Consider the following 26,153-nt stretch of genomic DNA (forward strand, 5'->3'; position numbering starts at 1 on the left):
GAAAGAAGTTCCCACTTGTTTCTTTCAATATAAAACGACTGCTGTTCAGAGAGAAAAGCATTTTTTTGTTTCTGCTGGACTGTGCAGCTTTATGTGGTTTTGACTAACTTGAAATCGTTGCATATAGCAAGATGTGGTTACCGGATGAGGACGATGCTGTCACTGGTAAGGCTAAATAATGTGAATTATGTGAAACATGTTGTTTTATTTTCACAAGTTTCCACCAAAATATCTATTTTCTTAACCATAAAATGCTTCAGTTTAGCCAATATATTGATTTGATCGGATTATTCTACCTTTTAAAGAGTGATTCTTATGAAATTTGTGCCTTTTCAGTGAAAGCTTTTGCTGGAGTGTTACATTTGAATCGCAGTGGGGAAGTTTGCCCTCAATCTTTTCCTGAGAAGGGCTTTAGGATGTAGGAACAAGTTATTTAAAGCGTGACAAAGCCCATACGGCAAGTGTGTTTCAGTAGATGCACGTTTCAAACACTATTACCAAGAAGGAAGGGCTTCAGATCTTGTCTACAACCATTTAATCCAGAATAAGTCGGCTTTTTAAAAAACGTATAACCACTGCTTTCAGTTTTTTTCTGATGCAGGTTGCTTAGCTATAAGAAAAGACTATTGTTTTTGGACCAAAATGCACCAATTCTTGGTCAGCACACTTAAACCACGTTTGAAAACATTCCTATTATTGCGTTAGAATTTAGAAATAAATGGAAATGCATGTTAGTTGCTGAAATGGTACTAAATCAAAATGTTCTAAATCAGACTATCAGACGAGGAAGCTGGGAAAAACAGTGAATAACCTCAATGTATAGCATTCATCTCATTTGTAGAAAATAGGAATAATTGTACAGAGCTTGTTCAATAGTTTTTAAATGGTTTTGGTCTGTGATGTAACTGGTTAACCTGTAACAAGCTGAGAAGGAGCACATACCCTCTTCCCATCAGGGGCGTGGCTACGGGGGGGCTGGGGGGGCCCTGATAAATGCCCTGTCCATCCAAAGAAAACTGGCCAGAAAAAAGATTTATTATCTCTGTTTGTGTCTTGTATTGATAGAATAAATGCAGGTGGTGATTTTAAAAAAAGCATATATCTGCAAAGTTTATAGCTTTATTTATTTATTTTCACATTTTCGGATGTTTTTGTTGTATATAATAATCTGAAATGTAGCCTTAATGAAGGTAATAAAAAGCTGGAGTTGGCTGGATGTCTTGCCCAAGTATCTACTTGAATTTAAACCCTCAATGGAGAATGTGGAGCATGTTAATTAAAATTAAAAATTAAAATTGACGGTCATGATTTATGCTAGTGTGACCATATTTTCATTACCGAATTGAATTATTACTATTATTATTATTATTATTATGCTTGAAGTTGTAGTAGTGTTTTTCCACCGATTTTTTTTTCAGGTATTGTTTTCTGCCCCCCCAGATGAGCTAACTGCCCACCCACACATGCCATTCTGGTCACACCTCTGCTTCCCATGCTTGTGTCCTGAGAAAATAAGAGATGTCCAGTTAGATGGTCCGGCTGAACTGTAACTGTAGCTCAACTTAACTGTGCACGAAAATGACTGTTAGTTACATGTTAGAAAACCTAAGCTCTTCCACTATGGGCATCTAAAGACTTATTTATGAAACACATGAACCTGTTTTCCAGGGTCAGTCCATTTTAATGGTCCGGTGGTCCCTGGAAATGTATATTAAAACAGAACAAAGTGTTATATATTCATATAGTTCAATATTGGTTAATATTTTGGTTACTATTAGCTGCTTCCTCTTACAAATTCATGTCACCAATGTTCTACCAAGTTCTTTTGTAGCTTAAAGCAAATTTGGGTGATAAACTGTCATGTGAATCCACATTTTCACCACTCGCTACGTAAAATCCTGCAGGTTATAACTGAAATAAAACCGGTATTCTTGTCTTTAAAAAACGTTGAAACTGGAATTAAATGTCACATCTTTTAAAATGTAATACCTAAAATGATCACTGAACTAAACAGGCTCCCAATGTTCAGAAATTTGGTCTCTTGAATTTAGTTTAGATTAGCTTAGCTTAGCTTAGCTTAGCATAAAAACTGAGCTTTGTGTGCCTAAAACTAATACATGTACACACAACCAAGACAAACACCATTTTTTAACACGTTTAATAAGACAGAGGAAGAAAGTAGGCTACCTGGAAGTAGATTTTGTTTCATGTTTAAAATCTTCTTGCTTAGCTTGTTGGATAGCCTGCTAGCTCTGACTCTGCGATATTAATTGACATTTTGTGAATGTGCTGTTTACTTTCTTGCCAAGAGTTAGACAAGACTAACTGGTTACATCACAAAATCCTTCTTTTACCTCAATATAAACTCAAAGTTTGTTTAATCCAAAAAAGCTGCTGACATATTTGGTTCTACGAGGGTTTTTTTGTGTTCCCTAATTTTGTTGTTGTATCAGATAAAACACAAATATTATAATCTATGTGTAAGCGTGATAATTCCTGATTTCATGTTAATAAAGCGCTCAGTTTTTTTGTTGGACAGAGTGAAGCAGCAGCTGAAAACTTCTTTATGTGGCTCTTTCTGTGAGCACTGACTCACTGTGAGTCAAACAGAGAGTGAATCCTGTTTATGTGATCCTCCTGTGATTTCACTTCCTTTATTTCTCTCTCCAAAAGTCATCATAAACTTCCCCTTCCAGTCATGCTTTCAGGATGTGAGGATCTCTGGTCGTCTTGCCTTCCGCTGAACACTGAAAGGTTTCTGTTTCAGACGCCACTAGTCATTGGACAATCCGTCTTCTGTGAGTGGGTAAAATGATTTGCTTCTCCCCGCAGACTCCGATGGAGACAGTGATTTATACTCTGAAGATGAAGGAGATATTGAGGTATTGCTGTTACACTATGCACCATAAACCAGGTTTCCATTGCAGCTTTGCAATGATAAATACTGAAAAAACCTCCACTGATCGCTGATCTGTTAAATTTTTATATGCTTACATGAGGTTGTTTTTTTGCTTTTTGAAGAGTTGACACACATTTGGGGAAATGGGAAAAACTTTGCAAAGATTAAAATGATGCGACTCATCAACTGTTTTTCTGGTCTGAGCCAAACAACAAACTCACATGACTGACTGGTGTCTTCCCAGATCTATAAAACATAGTGTCCCAGATACTCCCATAGATGAAAATGTCTTTTCTTTTATTTCTCTGGTAGATGTCTATTAATGGAAATGTGTCAGATTCACACGTCTTTCTTTGCGGGTTTCTCAAAAGATCGCTTTGTTTTGCTTGAATGAATAGAGAACCTGGCTAATGAATCCTTGATTTTGACTGGCTTCCTTCCATTTTTAGTCAAGAACATACTATATCAAATCTTTATTTCAAATAAAAAATTCAAGGACAGGAAGAGGAAAATTAAGCAGAAATTGCTAAAAACAAAATGCTCTAAAAAGTGCACAGACTTGATTACATGAACAAGGACAAAAGTCATTTCGGTGCCTAGACTCTCTGATAACATAATAAAATGTGAATAAATATGAGAAATATCAATTTGTTGCTGGAATGCTGAGCTATTTCCCTGTTTGCTTGTTTTGATTTGATTGTTAGTGTGAGATCCTGGAAAAGCAGAGGGATGAAGCCAATCAGAGACTATCTGAACTGGAGGAAGGTGAGAATTCACTTAACTTATTACCGTCAATTTTTACACGTGACTCAACAACATTGGACAAAACAAAACTATGATACCAAACCAATAAAGCAAAAACACAACAGCTCTACTAAAATCTGAAGAAATATGATAAGAATTGAATAACAAAGACAGAGACGGAACATTTTCCATAATAAGAATAAACAATAAAAACATAAAAGTTTCGGGAAAAAACTCCAAAACATTAAGAAACAAAACAACATAGCAGAGAAAACTGAGAAAATATCAAATAAAAAACAACACATTTTAGAAAAGATAACAAAAAATACTTCAGAAATGAGACGTTTTGTTGTTTTATTTCTCTGAGAAGTCTTATTTATTTGCTTTAGTTTTTTGCTGCCATGTTTCCTGCTTTGTCCTAAACATAGTTGTGTTTTCTACGCTGTCGTTACATTTAATTCTTCTGAAGCTTCGTTGTGTTTAGACGGTTTGTTGAGTTCTGAGTTGATATATTCATCGTATATAATGAATCTCTCTTTTTCACGATCAGTTTCCGGTCAACTCCTGAAAGAGATGAATGTGTTGGAGATCCAGTTCCAGATCGAGCGGTCCTGCAGGGAGAGTGCTGAAGCACTGGCCTTCCAAGTGAGTCTTTAATCATTGTTGTTTCTGTTCTTTTTCACTGACAAAACAGAATAAAAACCCATAAAAGCATTGCCCTTCACCCTGAGCCGTTGTCTCCTTTGTTGTGAAGATGAGCAAAGAGAACAAAGCCCTGAAAAGGAGGAGCCAGATGCTGATGCCGCTGATCCCCGAGCTGTCAGAAAACCTGGATGCTGGGACCCTCCACGCAGAGGCTGACCCCACAGTCCACGGTGATGTGGTTGATTTTGGCGTGAACAGCAACGAGGACACCTTGCTTCTTGAGAGTCAAGCCAAGATAACAGGTTTACCCACTAATGGCGTGAATTCGTCTGACTTAATATTAAAATAAAACCCTGTTTTTGTGTGTTAGCCTTTCTGATCTCCGGCAGCTGATCACTCCACAGCTGAGTTCCCTGAACAGAGAAAACCTGGATCCAGGTTCAGCTACATATTCTGGAGCTAACCATCCACGTGCCTGGCGAGTGTTTATCAAACTTTAAAGATCTAGTTCTATCTATATCTGCATGGACCAGTGAGGTGAGACGTGTCGTCTCTGTTTGGGCCTCATGAATAAGGTGGCAGAGTTTTTAGTTTTCCATTGGAATGATTAGCATTTCTAGCTTCTTTCTAGCTTAGAACAACCTTCTTTTTTTAAAGCTTTATCAGTTGGAAAAAGAATTAGACTCATGCGCTTGCTGAAATGAAGTTGATTATCAAAGATGATGCCAACGTCTCTGCAGGAGTCAGGTGATAGCAGACCTAGATGGGAGGTAATCTAACTCAGATGAGAGACTAGATTCACGGTGATGATTTGGGATTTTTCTGAGTTTGATTTCGATCGTTTGTTGTCATTGATTTAGAGATATCTACAGTGTATACGTACTGGTCTTTAACTGTCTTATTAGAAGCCATTCGTTTGCTGCTGTGCTGCTGCATTGCATGAAGTTAAATCAAATAAATGCAAACATACATGGTGAGTATTAAAAAAATGGTTCAGAGCTGTTTAGACTTTATACATGAAGAGAAAATCCTATTTCAGGCAGCGTCTCACTCCAGCTGACGCTACACACTGGAAAAAAATGCCCCTCCAAAAATAAGTAAAAAAACAACAAATACAAGACGTTTTTGCTTGAAATAAGCAAAAAATCTGCCAATGGAACTAGTGAAAATCGGCTTGTTAAGATTTCTTGAAATAAAATGTGATATTTAGGACTTTTGAGTTAAAAGTGATCTTGAAAATAGCTTAAAAACCTCTTCAAATGAAAAAAAAAAGTGAAATATGACTCAAAACAATTTGTTTTCAAGACTTTTTCACTTAACAAGATATTCCAGATGTATTGTATTAAAACAAGTCCCTATATCTGGCTGAAATGGTACTTGTTAGGCAGTTGTGTCTTATATCAAGTGTAATGAGATACTCAATGAGACAAATATACTTGGTAAGATTTCGATTTTTTCCAGTGCATACCAAAGCATTAAACGCTCCAGAGTGACCTCTTTGTAAATTCAAATGTAATGATTTGTAAACGTATTTAAGTTATGAAAATGTGTGCAGTAATTTGAAACTGCAGTGGTTATTTGATATGAATTAGCTGCCAGGAAACGAGCAGCTCATGGTTAGGAAAGGTGAGAAGACGCTAGCTCCTTGTGGAGCTCTTTTTCTGCCTGTCATCCCCCCAAAAATCTTGCCCAGAACCCCACGTTGGCCACAGCCAGCTCTCCTTATTGTTGCCCCACGATGCGAGTGATGGTGAGATGCTGCAGGGGAACAGGAAGGCACACAAAGGCTCATTCAAAGGACAAAGTGATGTAAAACCCGAGCCTCTGTCTGTGTGTCAGCGCTGCAGGCGTCCGTGGATGGCCTGCTGGCTGAGAAGCTGCGGCTGGAACAACAAGTGGAGGAACTGAGCGGCGAGCAGGTCCAGCTCAGAGAGCAGGTACTGTTAACAAACACCACTGAGGGAATGTGTGTTTCTGCACTTATTTTTGGACCTTAAAAACACTGAACTTGATGGGCAAATGCTACTCATAAGGACCAAAACAAACAAAAAAAACCCAGTTTAGAGTGAGGGCTGGAGTAATTCAGGTTAGATTAAGAGCACAGTTGAGCAGTAAATGGAAGTCAATGTAATGTGTGTGCATGTGTGGATCTAAATCTGTTTACACAGTCCCCATCATTTAGAGTAGTGGTTCCCAACCCACATGCACACACCAACACTTTACTGGCAACCTTCCCAAAGCAATCAGTCACTCTTACTTTCATAAAAACCTACCTGGAACTTTCACAACAACATCAGTAAAACAAGATGCCATTTTTACACCGAAGTAACATCTTAAGACGGGTTTGTCAAATTTGGTTACACTCTGTAAAACAAGACCGTTCAATTCTTCCCATAGTGGTTTGTCCTTGGTGCTCTTGGGGCTATGAAAAATTAAGAGCTGGCCCAGAAACTACCGCCGACTCCAAGGATATAAGCCTGTAACTGCGACAACATAAAGCTACGGCACAACTTTCTGAGATGATTAGGCTAGTTTATTATTTTTTTAACTGGACTGCGAAGGTTTTTACTAATCTTTTCTCTTTTTGTAAAGTTGTTGCTGTGAGTGTTAGAGCTTGTATATGAGGTGTTACAGTTGGTAAATGTGTGTTTCCTTAAAGAGGAAGAGAGCTGCACCAACTCTCGTTGAAAAATTAGCATGCGCACCTGACTACTGTTTTCCCCTCAATGCCGATCGGAGGTGAAGCCGATAAGAACAGGTGAATTCTGCTGTTATTCGATTTCCTGTTGCAAATCAAAAGCCAGATGTTGGCAGGCGTTCGTGGACTTTTTGACGAGTGTAAATAAAGCTAATTTCCTTCTGGTAAACGAGTGCATAAAGATGGACACACGGGGAAGAACTGCGTTTTTTCTCCGCCTGATGTCTGAGTCAGGATGCTGCATCTGCTTTTTTGGGCTCGTCATACATAGTGAATGTGTCCACGATGTCTGTCGTTTTAGTTAAGAATGCATCAGTCAGCTGTTTGTAAGGAGCTGCAGATGGGCTGTTTCAGGAGTTATTTTAGTTCACATAAGCTCCTGTCGAACAAACCTCCGTGTCTTCATGCTCACACATGATAATCCAGTCAATGGTTATGATTTTGCACGTCTCCAAATCTAATTTTGGCGACGTTTGTGTCACGAAAAACCTGTTGTGATCTTTGTTGTCTCCTCATTAAATGGGCAGGGACCTCAGGTCAGCTTTACATTTCATGTATTTGTGGAGTAAGAAAGAAGCATCTATGCTAATAGTTACCATTAGCACTCCAGGAAAAGTCATTGTTCCCTGATATAATGGAAACACGACTCTGTGTGTCACTGCGAGAGCCTTAAAGGATAAGACCGGTTTTTTGACATTGGGCCCTTGATTTCACATTATAGCATGATGTTCTACTCACCCCTGCTTGTTGTTGAACATTTGGAGCTGTTCCGAAGATATTCGCGAGGCGTCTGGCTGCTCTCTTGAGATATTCGGCCATGAAACGGTTTCCTATGGGCAAGCTTATACAGGCACAAACTATGCTGTTTATAATTTATTAATTACTGTACACTAGCACTGATAACGTGGAGGTGCGTCGCTTACTTAAAAAAATCCGGGTTATTGTAATTTTGATTTTTTTTGTCGTAAAGTGGGTGTTACTGACGTCATCGTCGTGCTACTACCACAGGCAGCCCACAGACCTGCTGCCTATTTATTCATTCGGCTAAAATTCAAAATTAGTAACCCGGATTTTTTTAAGTAAGCGACGCACCTCCACGTTATCAGTGCTAGTGTAGAGTAATTAATAAATTATAAACAGCATAGTTTGTGCCTGTATAAGCTTGCCCATAGGAAACCGTTTCATGGCCGAATATCTCAAGAGAGCAGCCAGACGCCTCGCGAATATCTTCGGAACAGCTCCAAATGACCAACAACAAGCAGGGGTGAGTAGAACATCATGTTATAATGTGAAATCAAGGGCCCAATGTCAAAAAACCGGTCTTATCCTTTAACACTGATGTTTTCTCTCAGCTTGCTCTGGAGGTTGAGGAGAAAGACGCCCTTCTGAAGAAAATGAGCAAACAGAGCAAGAACATGAATAAAATCAAACGAGGTACATTCTTTCTGTGATTCATGTATTGATAATGTGCTCTGTGTGCATTCTTGGACCCGTGATGATGTCTTTTCTTGTTTCTATGAACTGTTTTTTAGCCTTTAAACTGCAATTTTACCCAAATTGCAAACAAATGTCTGACCTTATAAAGTGTTTTATGTAAATTTACACATTTAATTTGACAGATTTTGCTGCAGATTGACTGAAATAATAAGCTTGTAGGAATTGTAGTTCCAGTCAAAGGTGCAGATAAAGTATTTGTGTGTTTTTAACGTGTTTTTTCTCCTGTGTGTGCACGCCCCAGTCTCCCAGCTTGTCTCAGAAGAGTTCACGGAAATGTCTCAGAAACTGGAGCTGGAGCAGGGCCTCCGGCAGCACGCTGAAGTCTTTGCCCACCAGGTGTGTGTATGTGTGCTTGTTTTCGGCGTCGTACAAAATATTTCTGTCACACATTCACACCTGTGGATGCTGAAGGTGACAGGTCGTGCCACAGGAAGGTGGAGCAAGTGTTGGTGCTGACCTTCGGGGCAGCTGCGGCGAACCAGCTCGGACAAAGCGGAGGAGCGGGGATGCACGCTGATAACGCGCTCACACTCACGCCGTTTGTGCTGTCAGAGGCGGCAGGACGGCAGAGGGGGTCCTCCGTCCTCCATGTTCACACCGAGGGTCAGATTCTGGGGCTCTCAATGAGGAGCGGCATTCAGACACACGAGACAAAAGCTCAAACACACACTTGTACACAAGCAGGAAAAACATCAATTCACTCGAAATCCTCATACCCAAACACGCACACACACACACACACACACACACACACACACATAGAGCAGTTTTTGCTGTCCCAGCTGCTCCTTTAATGAAGGGCTTTTCTTTCAAAACATCTCTGTTCCCTTCCCCTCCCATTTAGCCCCTCCCTTCCCCATAATTAGTGGTCATCACTGCTGCCGCCAGAGAATAGTGGTCTTTAAGCCCAACCTGTCTTTGGCTGACACCTTTATGTTTTCCTGAGCATATAGCAATTGTTGCCTTTGTGCTCAGCATCCTCTATTTACCGGACAGGCGCACAATGGGCTGCCTCGCAGGGGTCCTTACCTGTGAAAAGGACCCCCCAACTCCTCGCACAATTCAGCCCCCTTACTCTCAATTCATGGTAAAAGCCCCCCCCCCCTCCCAGTGTTGAATGTCTCTTGTATGCACTGCTATTTGTCTGTTTTCATGTGTTTTGAAAACAACAACCATTCACACCTCTTCTCCGCGATGCATGGTGGTATAATGATGCAGATCCTCAAACAGGAAACAATTTGGAGCTTTTTTTTGTGTGTACGTCTGCGTCTTTGTCCCTTTACTTTGCTGTGTGTGTGTATGAAATAACTGTGCTAATTGCTGTGTGAAAATAGCTCTCCGCTGATGGGGGGAGCACAGATCAGAGCGGTGTAATTTGCAGTGTGAGGCCTTGTTCTGCGTGTTGCTGACACAGAGCTCACCAAAACCTTCTGCTTTTTAGTGTGTCCTCCCCGGTAAAAACAGAGAAACGAAAGACACTTTCTCTCGCGCTTCCTCTTATTCCGAGCATTACAAATGTCCACACTGTGGATCAGAACGTAGTGGGGTCACGTCCTCTGCGCTGTCTCAGGTATCAGTGACGATGACGCATAAAATGTTGATTTTTCTTTCTCACATTCGGCATCTTAAGAACTAGTTTTGGAAGGATTTAAACCATCACTCACAGAGATACTATTCATGTAAATAAATTTAAAGTAATTCAAAGAATTTCCCATATTTTCTGGGAGCCAATCAGTTTAGACTCATGATTTGTAATTAAATCATGATTAAACCAATAAATCATAACAAATCTGATTATAAATTATAAATAAATATATATATATATATATATATATATATATATATATATATATATATATATATATATAGATATAGATATATATATATATATATATAGATATATATATACATATATGATTAATGTGATATATCTTATATATGATTATATATGTATATGTATATGTGTATATATATTAGGGCTGGGCGAGTTGACTCGTTATTATTGTGTTAACTCGTTAATTATTTAACGCCGACAAATATTTTTGCTTTTATTTTGTAAAAGTCTGCTGCTGTCTGCTGAGGAACAGGAAAAGAAAGTAATCGGCGGATCCACCAAACATGGAGAAGGGTACGGAACTTTTACTCGGCCATTTTCATTTTAAAGTTCTTCCAGACGGCGGAGTCGACAGAACCAAAGTCATCTGTAAACACTGCCGAGTTGAATTGTCTTCTCAGCGTAGTAGTTCCAGTCTAAAATATCACTTAAAGGCAAAACACACAACTGATAGCAGCAAGTCATTCAAGGAAACAGACAGTGGAGCGAGGCTTCTACATAAAAACTACAGAAAGATGCTGATGTTAAAAGTGTGTTTGCACAACAAATGTTATGGCACTTTCATTCATATGGCAGCACATTTAAAATAAAACTAAATGCTAAAAGTCATACACTACTTTTGAATTCATTGACTTAATTGTGATTAATCAGGGAAATCATGTGATTAATTAGATTAAACATTTTAATCGTTGCCCAGCCCTAATATAAATATATATATGTATACTGTATATATATAATCCATATATGGTGTTGGTCAAACACAGGTAAACAACTTTTGCTACCCTACAAGCAACATAAAGACTGCTCAAGCAAAATAAAACACAAATTAACCAATGAATGAAGGCCTTACAGTTTAAGAAATGGATGATTTCTTCCAGTTTATAATCTATAGTGATTAAGACCAGAAAGCTGTCCCATAACATCAGATTTACAGTTTTAAAAATAACAAGACAATCATCAAAGATCTTCAGCACAATCATCACAAATTGTGTCTAATATACTTGCCTTTTTGACCAAAGTGGTTCCTGTGTTGGTGCTGGAGCCGATTCTAAGTATGTTCTATGAAGAATCAGCCAAGAACTGGTTGGATTTTTCCACAGTCAGAAAGCCAGGGAGACAAACGTGTCAAAGATTACAGGGTTCATTTCTTTTTCCCAGCAAACGGCGTCTTAATATCCCCAGTCTGGAATAATTAATGCTGGAATTCACGTTTCCAAACGCAAGGCTACAATCAGGATTCATGCACATCTGTCTGAGCTGGATCTATAATCACCATCTGATGATAGTAAAACACACAATGCTTGAAAATGTGGCCATAAGCGTGTTTAGAAATTCTGCTAAATGTGGTAATTGTAAATGTCGCTCAATGGCAGGTGTTCACGAATGCGACCAATCCAATCCAGCTTTATTTATAAAGCACTTTACATTAACACAGGGACCAAAGTGCTGTACAGAATACATGAAAACATTGAAATTACAAATGCTATTACACAGACACAAAAACACATATAAAACCTTAAAGAGGAGGAACATTCAAGTTCTCACAGAGCTGCACATCCACACATGTTGAAGCTCAGTTATTGAGCAAAGAGTTGGTGTATGTGTAGCACCAGTTTTCTGTGGCCAGAGCCAATGCTTTGGGGGTCAGGGAGCTATGTTAGGGACTGGCTACAAACTAGCACTGGAACTGTTTGGGTGGAAAGACCCCCATAATGCTTTTCTCCCACTTGCTTTAATTGTTCCCAATGAGTCAAACTCAATCGTATGAGCCGAAATGTTCGCATTGGCAACCATGAAAAAGTTCGACGATTAAGTTTTTGCCATGTTTGTCTGTGGGAGCAGAACTGAATGTGGCCGGTGATGATAATGTGACCTATTCACTCCGTGCTCTGTGACGGTCGGCTAACTTCACACGGAGTTTGCTGCTGCTAGTTTTGTGCAACATGGCAGGATAATTATCAGACTTTGATGACGTGGACGACAACTCTGAGTACGATGGACGTCCTTACCGGAGTGAATAAGCTGTGCTGCAGCGGCGATGACGTCATCCCACTAGACGAGTGTGCAGATAATGCCTTATTTAGAGGCTGTATTGTCTCTGCCCTGTTCTCTCCCGTTATATGGATATACGCAGATCTCCAGTGATCTAAATATCTTCCGAAGGACGCCGACTTTCACCAAACTGTTATCTGTGAGTAGATGAATGTATTTTATGCCAGAAATTAGGTCCAGGTTTTTAAAAAACGAACTTCCCCTTTAACCAGCTGAGCTACACAGCGCTCCCAGACTTCAGTATTGAAGCTGCAGAGAGGTAATGAGCCCAGCAGGCTGCCATGTTTACGAGAAAACAGACAGGTTCAGTTCTGCTTCGGAGCCTTCTCTACTGGGTGAAATGACCCGGCAGTACCTAAGTGGCAGCCTTGATAGGAGCTGTTCGAAGTCTCCACAACTACAACTTTTATAGCGATAAATATGAGGACAAGATGTAAAACATGCACAATTTTAGGGGAAATAGTCGGTTAGACTGACAAAGAGATAAGTCGTAGATCATTAGAATACTGTTTTATGGATGTAGGGAACCGAAAAGGAGCTTTTTGGGAACACAGTGTGTCAGTTTGTTTATACAGTATGTGACCAAACAAAGCGCTACAGTGAAATATGGTCGAGGTTAAATCATGCATTGGGCCACTTTGGTACTGGAGGTATTAAATGCATCTGAAGACCACCCAGTGACACATAGTCATGATCCTTTCATTGAGTTCTTAATCGTGGGTACTTCTGGATTAGCTGTGACAATTAGCTACGACAACACGTGAACAAGAAAATACTTTTTGGAACACACTCCTTTTTGACAACATGAGATACAGCCGTACGTGTTCAAGTCAGAATTTAATCTCGAACATCAGACTGAGCAGCACATATCCTCTGTTTGGTATATATGATCAGTTCCTGCTTGGGCGACTTACTCTGTGTTTCTGTGCATTGATAGAAGCAACAGATGGACATGTTCAGTTGTCTCGTGTATAACTTTACTAACACAAAGCACCATTAGCTCCATTAGCTGCCTTTTCACTTTGTGTAACCAAGATGTTTATGCTTAAATCTTTTCATATATCTAATGTCAAAACAACAGAGACATTTGAAACAGCTTCACTCACTACAGGTTCAGACTCGTGCCCTTTTGGTGTTGGAACAGCCTCGGCTTTCAGCTTCAGTCTCCCTGCAGCGTCCCTGCAGCATCCCATGTCCCTGCAGCGTGTAGCGTCCCTGCAGCGTGTAGCGTCCCTGCAGCGTGCAGCGTCCCTGTAGCGTGAATCGTCCCTGCAGCATGCAGCGTCCCTGTAGCGTGAATCGTCCCTGCAGCGTGCAGCGTCCCTGTAGGGTGAATCGTCCCTGTAGCGTGAATCGTCCCTGCAGCGTGCAGCGTCCCTGTAGGGTGAATCGTCCTTGCAGCGTCCCTGCAGCATCCCTGTAGCGTGAATCGTCCTTGTAGCGTGAATCGTCCCTGCAGCGTCCCTGCAGCGTCCCTGTAGCGTGAATCATCCCTGTAGGGTGAATCGTCCTTGTAGCAGGAATCGTCTCTGCAGCGTCCCTGCAGCGTCCCTGCAGCGTCCCTGTAGCGTGAATCATCCCTGTAGGGTGAATCGTCCCTGTAGGGTGAATCGTCCCTGCAGCGTCCCTGCAGCGTCCCTGTAGCGTCCCTGTAGCGTGAATCATCCCTGTAGGGTGAATCGTCCCTGTAGGGTGAATCGCCCCTGTAGAGTGAATCGTCTCTGTAGGGTGAATCGTCCCTGTAGGGTGAATCGTCCCTGCAGCGTCCCTGCAGCGTCCCTGCAGCGTCCCTGCAGCGTCCCTGCAGCGTCCCTGCAGCGTCCCTGCAGCGTCCCTGTAGCGTGAATCATCCCTGTAGCGTGAATCGTCCCTGTAGGGTGAATCGTCCCTGTAGCGTGAATCGTCCCTGTAGGGTGAATCGTCCCTGTAGGGTGAATCGTCCCTGTAGCGTGAATCGTCCCTGTAGGGTGAATCGTCCCTGTAGCGTGAATCGTCCCTGTAGCGTGAATCGTCCCTGTAGGGTGAATCGTCCCTGTAGCGTGAATCGTCCCTGTAGGGTGAATCGTCCCTGTAGCGTGAATCGTCCCTGTAGCGTGAATCGTCCCTGTAGGGTGAATCGTCCCTGTAGCGTGAATCGTCCCTGTAGAGTGAATCGTCTCTGTAGGGTGAATCGTCCCTGTAGGGTGAATCGTCCCTGTAGGGTGAATCGTCTCTGTAGGGTGAATCGTCCCTGTAGGGTGAATCGTCCCTGTAGGGTGAATCGTCCCTGCAGCGTCCCTGCAGCGTCCCTGCAGCGTCCCTGCAGCGTCCCTGCAGCGTCCCTGCAGCGTCCCTGCAGCGTCCCTGTAGCGTGAATCATCCCTGTAGCGTGAATCGTCCCTGTAGGGTGAATCGTCCCTGTAGGGTGAATCGTCCCTGTAGGGTGAATCGTCCCTGTAGCGTGAATCGTCCCTGTAGGGTGAATCGTCCCTGTAGCGTGAATCGTCCCTGTAGGGTGAATCGTCCCTGTAGCGTGAATCGTCCCTGTAGGGTGAATCGTCCCTGTAGCGTGAATCGTCCCTGTAGGGTGAATCGTCCCTGTAGCGTGAATCGTCTCTGTAGGGTGAATCGTCCCTGTAGGGTGAATCGTCCCTGCAGCGTCCCTGTAGCGTCCCTGTAGCGTCCCTGTAGCGTGAATCGTCCCTGTAGCGGTCCCTGTAGGGTGAATCGTCCCTGTAGGGTGAATCGTCCCTGTAGCGTGAATCGTCCCTGTAGGGTGAATCGTCCCTGTAGCGTGAATCGTCCCTGTAGGGTGAATCGTCCCTGTAGGGTGAATCGTCCCTGTAGGGTGAATCGTCCCTGTAGCGTGAATCGTCTCTGTAGGGTGAATCGTCCCTGTAGGGTGAATCGTCCCTGCAGCGTCCCTGTAGCGTCCCTGTAGCGTCCCTGTAGCGTGAATCGTCCCTGCAGCGTCCCTGTAGCGTGAATCATCCCTGTAGGGTGAATCGTCCTTGTAGCAGGAATCGTCTCTGCAGCGTCCCTGCAGCGTCCCTGCAGCGTCCCTGTAGCGTCCCTGTAGCGTCCCTGTAGCGTGAATCGTCCCTGTAGCGGTCCCTGTAGGGTGAATCGTCCCTGTAGGGTGAATCGTCCCTGTAGCGTGAATCGTCCCTGTAGGGTGAATCGTCCCTGTAGGGTGAATCGTCCCTGTAGCATGAATCGTCCCTGTAGCGTGAATCGTCCCTGTAGGGTGAATCGTCCCTGTAGGGTGAATCGTTCCTGTAGGGTGAATCGTCCCTGTAGCGTGAATCGTCCCTGTAGGGTGAATCGTCCCTGTAGGGTGAATCGTCCCTGCAGCATCCCTGCAGCGTCCCTGCAGCGTCCCTGCAGCGTCCCTGTAGCGTCCCTGTAGAACTGGTTCTTGTGTGAAGTGTCGAGAACAAATCCAAACCTTCTCCTGGACAAACAGAACACATCCACTGACCCAAGATTTCTGCGTCTTTGGGGAAGCTGATAACGGTCAACTTGCTCTCACAACCAAAAATGAATTTCCTTGTAGCGTGCTTTGAAAAGTGGTCGCAGATCACTTGTTTCTCGCTGTGGATAACGTGCACGCTCTTGCTCCCACTGCCCAAACTGTGACATGTGAGTAAACAGGACGTAGAAAGAAAGTCATGTGAGTTTGAGACAACTGGGTAAAAAGATTTCTTTTAGTTTTAGTTTGTTGTTCAATTGTTTTACCACCGCAGATGAGCCATTTAAGATGTTTTGTCATGTTTTCTCTTCACTCATTCAATAGTGAGACCAATTTTTAGTTTAATATCCAAACTCAGCCCTCTTCTTGTCACTGTAGAGGTAACTGGATCAGTTAAACACCTCAGTTCTTAATATCCTGCAGTTTTTACGAGTAAGACTTCTTCTAGTTTTCTCTCCTAATCTCCACACATCGTAGCGTTAAATAGATATTTTTTCTTTCTTGGTCAGTAAGTTTGTACATTTCATTAAAATAGTCAGATTATACAAAGATGGATGTTTATTTTCCTTACTGGTCAGGGCTGTTTAAACAGGATAAGAAAGCGAACACACTTGACAAAAGATCAACACGTTTATTTACAATGCTCTGATGATTAAGGAGCTCCACACTTCAGTGATTAATTGCGACTGTTGCCACACCGTAGAGGAAAAAAAATCACATTTTCCCAGTGAATTGAGGCAAAAGCCGGGCATTTTTCTTCTTTTTTAACCATAATGGAGGTATAATGATGCTTTGTCTAACAGAAAATCATCCCCTTTGCACTGTTTCCACTCCACATTGAAGCTGATGAGCGTTACGGCTTCCAAGTCATTGTTCAGTCAAACACTGGTTTGAAAACACTTTCCCCGCATCGTGACAACCTCCTGGGGGGAGAACATCTACAACCAGCAATTCAAAACTCACTTCTTTTTCCGCTAATGGTGGTCCGTCGTAAATGGCTGTCTTTTTCTTTTCCATTTCACTGGAAGCAGATAGTTTGAAGGCTGGGTTTGGCTTGTCTCGTCAGGTGTTGGTGGAGCAAAAGTCGGCCCAAAGTCAGAGCACGATGGAGGCTCGGAGCTCAGAGACCGGCGTGCAGCAGCAGCTGCAGCAGGCGCTGGAGCAGATATCCCACATCAGCACAGCCCTGCGTGACATACAGCTCCACTACCAGCACCAGGTGTGTGATAGAGCGTCCCACACTCTCAGAAATAGGGGTACAGTACGAGTCCTTTTTTGTCCCCTGAGGTACAATCTATACTAATGTACCCCCTAGGGTTAATTATTGGACCTAAAGGTACCTATATGTACCTTTTTGAGGGTCCGAAAGGTACATATATGTACCTTTTTTCTAGATGCTGGGGTACAATAGACAGTCTGTGTTAGGCTACTTCAGAATAAGGGTACAAAATTGCCACCAGAGGTACAAGATTGGTCTCTGTAAGGTACAAACCACAAGGGTACAAAACTATACCTTCTGAGGGTACTGCCCCAGTGACAAGCCATCGTACCCCTAAAGATACAATTCTGTACTTTATTTTCTGATAGTGTAATAGAGCTAAATGGATTTGGGGTCAATTAATATCCATTGTCCATCAGTTTCTCTTGTCCCTGTGATCAGGTAAAGCAGAATAAAGAAGCTGTGGAGGAGCTGCCGAACCTCAGAGAGAAGCTGGAGAACAGTGTCCTCCCAGAGCTGCCCAACGTCACAGAGAAGCTGGAGAACAGTGTCCTCCCAGAGCTGCCCAACCTCAGAGAGAAGCTGGAGAACAGTGAGAAGGAGATGAAGTCTTTGGAAACTCAACTTTCAGAAGCTACCAGATGTGTCACACAGCTGCGGGAGGAAGGTAGAAACTATCTGAGACAGCATGGCACTGACAGAAAACCCTTAAAAAACCCGACACAGACACAGAAACACTCATGTCTTTGCATCAGTTCGTGCTCATTTTACGCTTTCTTTCATTTTGGGGCCCAGCTTTGGTTGTTTGTCTGTTTCTCTGCTGGTTTCATGTCATGTATGTGTCATTTCGTTTAATTTGTTTGATCTTTCTCTTGGTTTCTCTGTAGTCAGTCAGAGGCTCTTTATGGTGAGTTTGCGTCACTGAATGGTTGTCGCCAGTTTTTGTCTCTTTTGGTTAATTTTGTATCTCTTTACGGTTGTTCTGTGTCTCGTCTTTGTGGCGTTTCTCTCATTTTGGATGTTAAAAATCTTATTTATTCATGCTTTTTAACACGTCATGGTCCTTTGGTGTTAAGTTGCTTATTTTATGTCTTATTCAGCTTGTCTTGCATCTCCTTTTAGGTACTCCGTACTTTCATTTGGGTTCATTTGCATCTCTCCATGCTTATTTATTATTTTTGCATCTTTCTGTGGTCCTGCGTCACATTTCATACCAAATCTGTTCATGATCATAGTCATTTTCACATCCAATCCAGTACAATTTTTTTCATAAAGCACTTTACAACAACCTCAGTTGACCAAAGGGCTGTACAGAAAACAAAAACAAAAAAATTAAAAGAATAAAATACAAGAATAAATTAAAAGACATACGACAGCTAAATAATTTAAAACAATAATAATACTAAAAGAAATTAAAAATAAATAAATAAATAAAAATAGAAATAATAAAATAATAATAATAATTATACATTCGAAAGCCAAGGAGAAGAGATGTGTCCCTTGGTTTTTAAATTGATCTTTGTCAGTTTTCTCTGACATTTAAGCCATTTTACTCTTACTCTTTGCTCCATTTAGTCTCCTTATGGTAATTTCACTCCTCTCTCACAACTTATTTGGGTAGTTTTCTGACATATATTCTCCTGGGATAGGACGCTTGGCCTCTGTGAAAGTAATATCACTTCCTCTGATGAGTCATCTTGAAAAAGATGACTCATTACAAAAACATTAAAGACTTATAGAAGCTGTTTTGAGGTAAATTATACGTGACTGAGGTGTGAATGAATACTTGAACTTTGTCTCTCTGGTACAAAAATACATATCCAGGGCTCAAAACGTTCTTGCTATAACCCGAGGAGGGTGTCAAAGGCTCTAGTTTCTGCACGCTGTGTTACCGATCCGTCATGCCACGGCCTTTTAGAACCGTCTTCATCACCAGAGGTGGGTAGAGAAGACAAAAACTGTACTAAAGTAAAAGTACTGTTACTTCAGAATAATATGACTCAAGTAAAAGTAAAAAGTAGTCATCCAAATAATTACTTGAGTAAGAGTAAAAAAATGCTTGGTGAAAAAACTACTCAAGTACTGAGTGAACTGTTGAGTAACGTCTGATTTATTTGTTAACACAAGCATTCAATCAGACAGACAAAAATACTAAATAATCATCTTTAGGCAAATTAGAGTTCATCCAATTGATAAAATAAATTAAAATGAATTAATTGATTACAAATAGCTTAAATTAAAATAATCCAGGTAAATTAAAGTACTTCAATAAAAAAATAAAAGAGACTTAGGAAATGTTTAAAACATATGTAACCCATATGTAACCTAAAAAACAAATATTCACCTATCCATGGGGGAAAAAAACGAGTTTAGGAAACTTACCGCTACATGTTTCCTCAAGTTAGATGTTGAGTTTCTGCTGAAATGTGCGTTTGTTTTGGTTGACACAGAAGACACATAATGTAGCTGCTGTTTCTCACTCTTTGTAAGGTAAACATGCTTTCAGTATGAGGCCTCGTCTGCGTCTTCATTTCCCACCGTAGATTCTGACATTTTTCATCTTTTTCTTTGTTTGTTTGCTACGTCTGCTAATGCTAAAGCTAACCCGTTCCGCCGCTGAGATTGAGTATGGTCACGTGACCAGACTGCACGGCTGCGTCTGATTGGTGGAACACAGTCAGGTGGTAGAGCTCTGTCAGAATAAAACATTAAAATGAGGCGTACGCGGGGGGATAAAAATAATGAGGTGTAGAATACCAAAGAGGTAAGAAGAAAAGTAACCAGCTCATTGTAGCCTAATGTAGCGGAGTAAGAGGACAGTTTCTGCTGCACACATCTACTCAAGTAAAAGTAAAAAGTATAGAGATTTAAAACTACTCCTAGAAGTATAATTTTTTCAAAAACAAACTCAAATAAATGTAACTCGTTACTACCCACCTCTGTTCATCACTCGTTGTTGCACAGTTCTCTGACTAAGATGACGCCCGGTCTCTTCCTGTGCAGTGAAACAGTTACAAGAAGCACTGAACAAGGAAAAAGCTGATGAGATTGAGGAGAAATCCACACCTGCTCCACCTCCACCTCCACCTCCACCTCCACCCCCGCCCACTCCCACTCCAGTCATCAGGTATGTTTAACTGAAGCCGGAGCTTCTCTTCCGCTGAAAGACATTAAATACTGTTTAAGGTGTATTTTTCCCCCTGATACTGATCAGAAAGACACAAATGTTTGTGAGTGAGCTTGTTTGTGGTGGTGAAGTCAGTGCAGTGATGAAGAGCGACTCCGTCATCACTCTTTCTGCTACTCCGTCCAGTTTAAATGAGTTCCTGAAGAGCCGGAGGAAAAGTGGAGTCGGTGCAACCGATCAAAGCAGTGAGTCTCTCCTCTCCTTCTTTGAACTGAATCACACACAAAGCACAAAGGTTTAAAACGTTCATCTTCTCCTGATACTATTCAGCTCTGTCATAACTTTGTTTACACGTACTGTATATATGAGTTTGTAGTTGTGGGAAATTCAATATATTTCCAATAGGGCTGGGCGAGTTAACTCGTTGTTATCGCGCTAACTCGTTCATTTTTTAATGCCGATAAATATTTTATCGCGCATTAACGCAGGTTTTATTATTTATTTTATTTTGTAAAACAGTGGTTTTCAAAGTGGGGGCAACCAGGGGGGAAGGGAAGATGAGAAAAAAAGGCAAAAATAGAAAATAATTTTTTTTACACATTATAAAAAATAGTCACATTTTTTTTTATCAGTAATGTAAAATACAATTTATGATAATATGTCATATCGAAATGTTATTTGCCATGCTTGTCTTTCTGATTGGCTGCCAGTCAAAACATTGTAGACCTGGCGGTTTGCGCCTGTTCTGAAGCTGCTCTGCTCCTCAAGCTAGTGTGTAGGTAGCTTATCCAAAATGGACAGATTTTTGACTACGAAGAGACCGAAGCAACAGACCAACAGCCCTGCTGTGGAGGACACTGCTGCAAAAAAAACCCTAAGAACTGGCCTACTAAAATCAGAAAGTATGAGGTAGCATACACTAAGTTTGGCTTTACAGCCATAAAGAAAAATGGCCACGATTGCCCGAAATGCGTCCTCTGTCTGGAGACCCTCTGAGTGTTTAAAACCTTCGAAACTTCAGCGTCGCTTGATACGAAAACATCCGGCAGACTTCTTCAGACGTAAAGAAGAGCATTTAGTCAGGCTGCATTCACACAGCAAGCTGCTGTGCGTGAATAAAAGAAAGAAAATACGTTCTAAAAGTTGATGTTTCTTTACATATTTTGTAGTATTGTCTGTGGTTTGCAAAGGGGGCCAGAAGCTAATACTGTTTGGGGGGCCTTGGCATGGAAAAGTTTGGGAACCCCTGTTGTAAAAGTCTGCTGCTCACAGGCTTTTATTTTGTAAAAGTCTGTTGCTCACAGGCTTTTATTTTGTAAAAGTCTGTTGCTGTCTGCTGTGGAACCGGAAAAGAAAGTAATCGGCGGATCCACCAAACACGGAGAAGGGTACGGAACTTTTACTCGGCCGTTTTCATTTTAAAGTTCTTCCAGACGGCGGAGTCGACAGAACCAAAGTCATCTGTAAACACTGCCAAGTTGAATTGTCTTCTCAGCGTAGTAGTTTCAGTCTAAAATATCACTTAAAGGCAAAACACACAACTGATAGCAGCAAGTCATTCAAGGAAACAGACAGTGGAGCGAGGCTTCTACATAAAAACTACAGAAAGATGCTGATGTTAAAAGTGTGTTTGCACAACAAATGTTATGGCACTTTCATTCATATGGCAGCACATTTAAAGTAAAACTAAATGCTAAAAGCTATACACTACTTTTGGATTCATTTTTGGATTTTGTGTACAAATGCGATTAATCGTGATTAATCAGGGAAATCATGTGATTAATTAGATTAAACATTTTAATCGTTGCCCAGCCCTAATCATTATCTGTAATACTTGCTCACGGGCTTTTATTTTGTAAAAGTCGTTGCCCAGCCCTAATTTCTAATGATATCATTGTTTTTCTAAGAGCCAGCACCCTTGTCTGACATGAAAGCGAAGGCAGTGGATGAAATGATGGAGAGAATAAAGAATGGCATCATCCTGAGGCCCACCAAGAGAACACAGGTGGAAAAACTGTTGTTTATTTACACTTTTGACATTTAAACGAGAAACTAAATTCAAATACAACCAAAAAACTGTGCTTGATATTTGCTGGCAGGAAGACGACAGCTCCTGGAAGGTTAGTTTTTTTGTTACTTTTCTTATAAGAAAACTACTCTGACACAGTGAAAGATTTACTGTTAAAATCCCAAACCCTCCCACAGGACCAGAGAGGTGAAAACAGAAAGTCGGCCATCGTGGAGTTGAAAGGAGTGCTGGTAATGAGCCGATCTGATCTGCATTGTACAGAAAAAAAAAGGCTGCTGTTGTGTTTATGATCCACGTTTCACCATTTCAAACACCAGGACAACATAAAGCGTCAGCAGCACCGCAGGGTTCCTTCCAGGAGGGGAGGCGGTCGAAACGTTGGGGAGGCGGAGCTCCTGCAGGTGCTTCAGAGGAGGAGGAGGGCGATGGAGGGGAACCAGGACCCGCCGTCCCAGGCTCAAACTCAGGGTACGCCGACTCGTCCTGTCCTGACTTCCATGTTCATGGTGATACTACAGTGTGTAAAGTGTCTTTGTTTTTGGTTTAAATATGATTTATAACTGCTCCAAACCATTTTATGTCTGGAAACGTACAATCGTAAGAGAGCGTTCTTAATTAATACCCCGAAAGAGCAACTTCAAATCAAATCAAATTTATTTGTAGCACATTTCATGTACAAATTAATTCAAAGTGCTTCACATAAAATAAAAGCATTGCAGCAGGGAGTGTAAGAAGCACTAAAAACACGTAAAATAATATAAAGAGAAACAAATAAAATAACTAAAATGATTAAAAACAAGCAACAGTCCAGATAAGTTCAAAGATATCGTGCAGATTTCATGCATAGACACATGAGAAAAGAAATGTTTTTAACCTGGATTTAAAAATGTCTCCATTTGGTGAAAGTTTAATCTCCACTGGCAGTTTGTTCCACTTGTTTGCAGCATAACAGCTAAATGCTGCTTCCCCATGTTTAGTCTGGACTCTGGACTGGACCAGCTGACCTGAGTCCTTGGATCTAAGAGCTCTTGCAGGTCTTTAACCTCACTGACTTAAAGGGATAGTTCGTCTCTTTTGACATGAAGCTGTATGACATCCCATATTAGCAATATCATTTATGAACATTTTCTTACCCCCTGCTGCGTCCTGTGAGCCAAGTTCCAGCTGAGTTTTGGTGTTGATGAAGGTAGTCCGGCTAGTTGGCTGGGGTTTAAAAAATAAAGCGCTTTGCTCCTCAAAACAATATGCGTTCAAAAGAGTAATACATTTGCATCACAAAATCGTTCTCCAGGAAAAAGTCAGACCTCACAATCGCTTGGCGCTATTTTCTCTCCCTTCGTATCACTGCGTGCTGCCGCCTGCCGCGCCTGTTACGGTGTAGACCGTGCAAATGTAAATAACGACGGAGACCCTCCCGGAGACGCTCTCTGTTGCTTGCGTGCATCGGCCAACATTCCTATCGATCCGTCGAGAAGACGGAGACTCGCGGAGACCGCAAGGGTTGTGATTGGTCGGCTAACAACATCATTTCCGGAATCACTTTTCCGGTTTAGCTTTACAGCAGGTAATAAATAAAGAGAAGAATAAGTAAAAACAATAAAAGAACAATAAAAGAACAATAAAAGAACAGTAAAAGCAATAAAATACAACAAAATCGATTAAGATAAAATAAGATAAAAGTGTCATCATACTCCTGGGTATTAAAAGCCATCCTAAATAAGTCGTTTTTAGCCTAGATTTGAAGAGGCCCAGGTCAGAAATAAGAGGCAGCTGGACGGGGGGCTTATTCCAGAGCCTGGGGGCAGCTTTGGGAAAAGGCTCGCTCACCCCAGAGTTTGTATTCTGACCTGGGCACTTCCAGCAGAAACTGATCTGTTGACCTCAGAGCTCTACCAGGACTGTTAAAAGCTCAGATAAATATGAAAGATGATGTGCTGATCATTAACATGTGCTGATGTTTTTGGTCAGATCCCCAACCGGGGCAGCAGTGGGACCCAGCAGCAGGTGACGGTCCCTGGGCAGCTGAGAGCAGCGGTGCCCCGGTGCTCCGGAGGCTGAAGCAGAACAGGGAGAAGAGAGACTCTCGCATCAGAGCATCGGCGCTGGTCATCAGCAAAGAGGCCTGACAGCCGTCAGAGGAGGAAATGCTCGTTACAGCCACCTAACGCCAAAGAATATACAAACGCACTGATGTGTCAGGGAACCACCGGCTGATCTGCGTCTCTGTTGTAAAGTTCAAATAAAAAGCGTTCTGCGTATGTTCGTTTTATCCGCCCCTGGAGAACCGGACAGAGGGATTGTATCGCAAACAAACATTCAATTTCACATTCATGCCTAAAGGAAATCAAAGAGAAGCATTTTCAAGTGTCATTTAACCCAGATCTGCAAAAAGCCAGCGTCGGAGGAAGCTGAGCTCTTTTAGCCGTGTTTAATATTGAGCATCGCGCCCCTGGAAATAGCAGAAAAATACCCAGAGCCATTAAGGAAGGAAAAAAAAAAGGAAAAACACCTCTATGAATACCCTCACCCACTTCTCCCCGTAGGTGTCTTTCTCTTAAAACTGAGTCCGGCGGCAGAGTGGGGGCTGCCTTTTATTTCAGCACATTAAAGCCGTCACACCCGGGGCCCGGAGGCGTCGCTGAGATAAGAGCCTCAGGTGATCCGTGGCGTCCCTCCTGAAAGTTTTTTTATATGCAGCCGGTCGCCTTTTGTTTTCTCACCTCGGCACGGATGCTGCATACATGCGTGCACGCATGAACGAGCGCGCACACCTTCACACGACACCATCTATCTATCTGCCCCTCTGCCTTTGTTAAAAGCATTTGAAAAGAGGATGAAATTACTCTCACCTTTCACTCTGACACCATTTTAGTTTCTTCACGCTGTTTCACATTATATATTTACCTTATTTAGCGCTTTACTATAGAAGGCCTGCCTTTTCACTCTCGGGCATACATTTTTTATTGTTTCCAGCCTCAGTTTCGAGGGTGTTAGCTTTTGAGATAAAGTAAAGTATCCTGCCCTCTTTTTGTTATTGAATCCATGCACATGTGTGCCAGAGAAAGACCAGAAGTATTACAGATAATGATTAGGGCTGGGCAACGATTCAATGTTTAATCTAATTAATCCCTGATTAATCACGATTAATCGCATTTGTACGCAGAATCCAAAAATGAATTCAAAAGTAGTGTATAGCTTTTAGCCTTTAGTTTTATTTTAAATGTGCTGCCATATAGTTTTTATGTAGAAGCCTCGCTCCACTGTCTGTTTCCTTGAATGACTTGCTGCTATCAGTTGTGTGTTTTGCCTTTAAGTGATATTTTAGACTGGAACTACTACGCTGAGAAGACAATTCAACTTGGCAGTGTTTACAGATGACTTTGGTTCTGTCGACTCCGCCGTCTGGAAGAACTTTAAAATGAAAACGGCCGAGTAAAAGTTCCGTACCCTTCTCCATGTTTGGTGGATCCGCCGATTACTTTCTTTTCCGGTTCCTCAGCAGACAGCAACATACTTTTACAAAATAAAAGCCTGTGAGCAACAGACTTTTACAATAATAAGATAAATTATAAAACCTGCATTAATGTGCGATAAAATATTTGTTGGCGTTAAATAATTAACAAGTTAACGCGATAATAACGAGTTAACGCGCCCAGCCCTAATAATGATATTAGGGAGAATCTGTTATTTTAACCTTGTTAATGGGATAGTTCGCCTCTTTTGACATGAAGCTGTATGACATCCCATATTAGCAACATCATTTATGAACATTTTCTTACCCCCTGCTGCGTCCTGTGAGCAGAGTTCCAGCCTCATTTTGGTGTTGATGACGCAGTGATACGAAGGGAGAGAAAATAGGGCCAAGCGATTGTGAGGTCTGACTTTTTCCTGGAGAACGATTTTGTGATGCAAATGTATTCCTCTTTTGAACGCATATTGTTTTGAGAAGCAAAACGCT

At 41.7% G+C, this 26,153-nt stretch overlaps 2 protein-coding genes across 2 annotated transcripts in view; one reads left to right on the forward strand and one right to left on the reverse strand.

The window, feature by feature from the left end:
• Positions 1-26,153, reverse strand: part of LOC142369519 (Fc receptor-like protein 5) — a 366,062-nt gene that overhangs the window by 252,763 nt on the left and 87,146 nt on the right. The gene's annotated exons all lie outside the window — the stretch shown is intronic.
• shtn2 (shootin 2) lies at positions 52-24,691 on the forward strand. Its single transcript, XM_075451238.1, has 17 exons — positions 52-165; positions 2,833-2,882; positions 3,604-3,664; positions 4,194-4,288; positions 4,398-4,590; positions 6,128-6,225; positions 8,339-8,420; positions 8,725-8,819; positions 16,887-17,039; positions 17,481-17,706; positions 20,043-20,166; positions 20,353-20,411; positions 22,074-22,171; positions 22,266-22,286; positions 22,372-22,425; positions 22,513-22,663; positions 24,164-24,691. Exons 1-17 carry the CDS (start codon positions 132-134, stop codon positions 24,319-24,321), a joined length of 1,752 nt encoding a protein of 583 aa, XP_075307353.1. The 5' UTR covers positions 52-131; the 3' UTR covers positions 24,322-24,691.

The sequence above is a fragment of the Odontesthes bonariensis genome, chromosome 19 (genome assembly GCF_027942865.1).
Source record: "Odontesthes bonariensis isolate fOdoBon6 chromosome 19, fOdoBon6.hap1, whole genome shotgun sequence".
In the NCBI taxonomy this organism is placed as follows: domain Eukaryota; kingdom Metazoa; phylum Chordata; class Actinopteri; order Atheriniformes; family Atherinopsidae; genus Odontesthes; species Odontesthes bonariensis.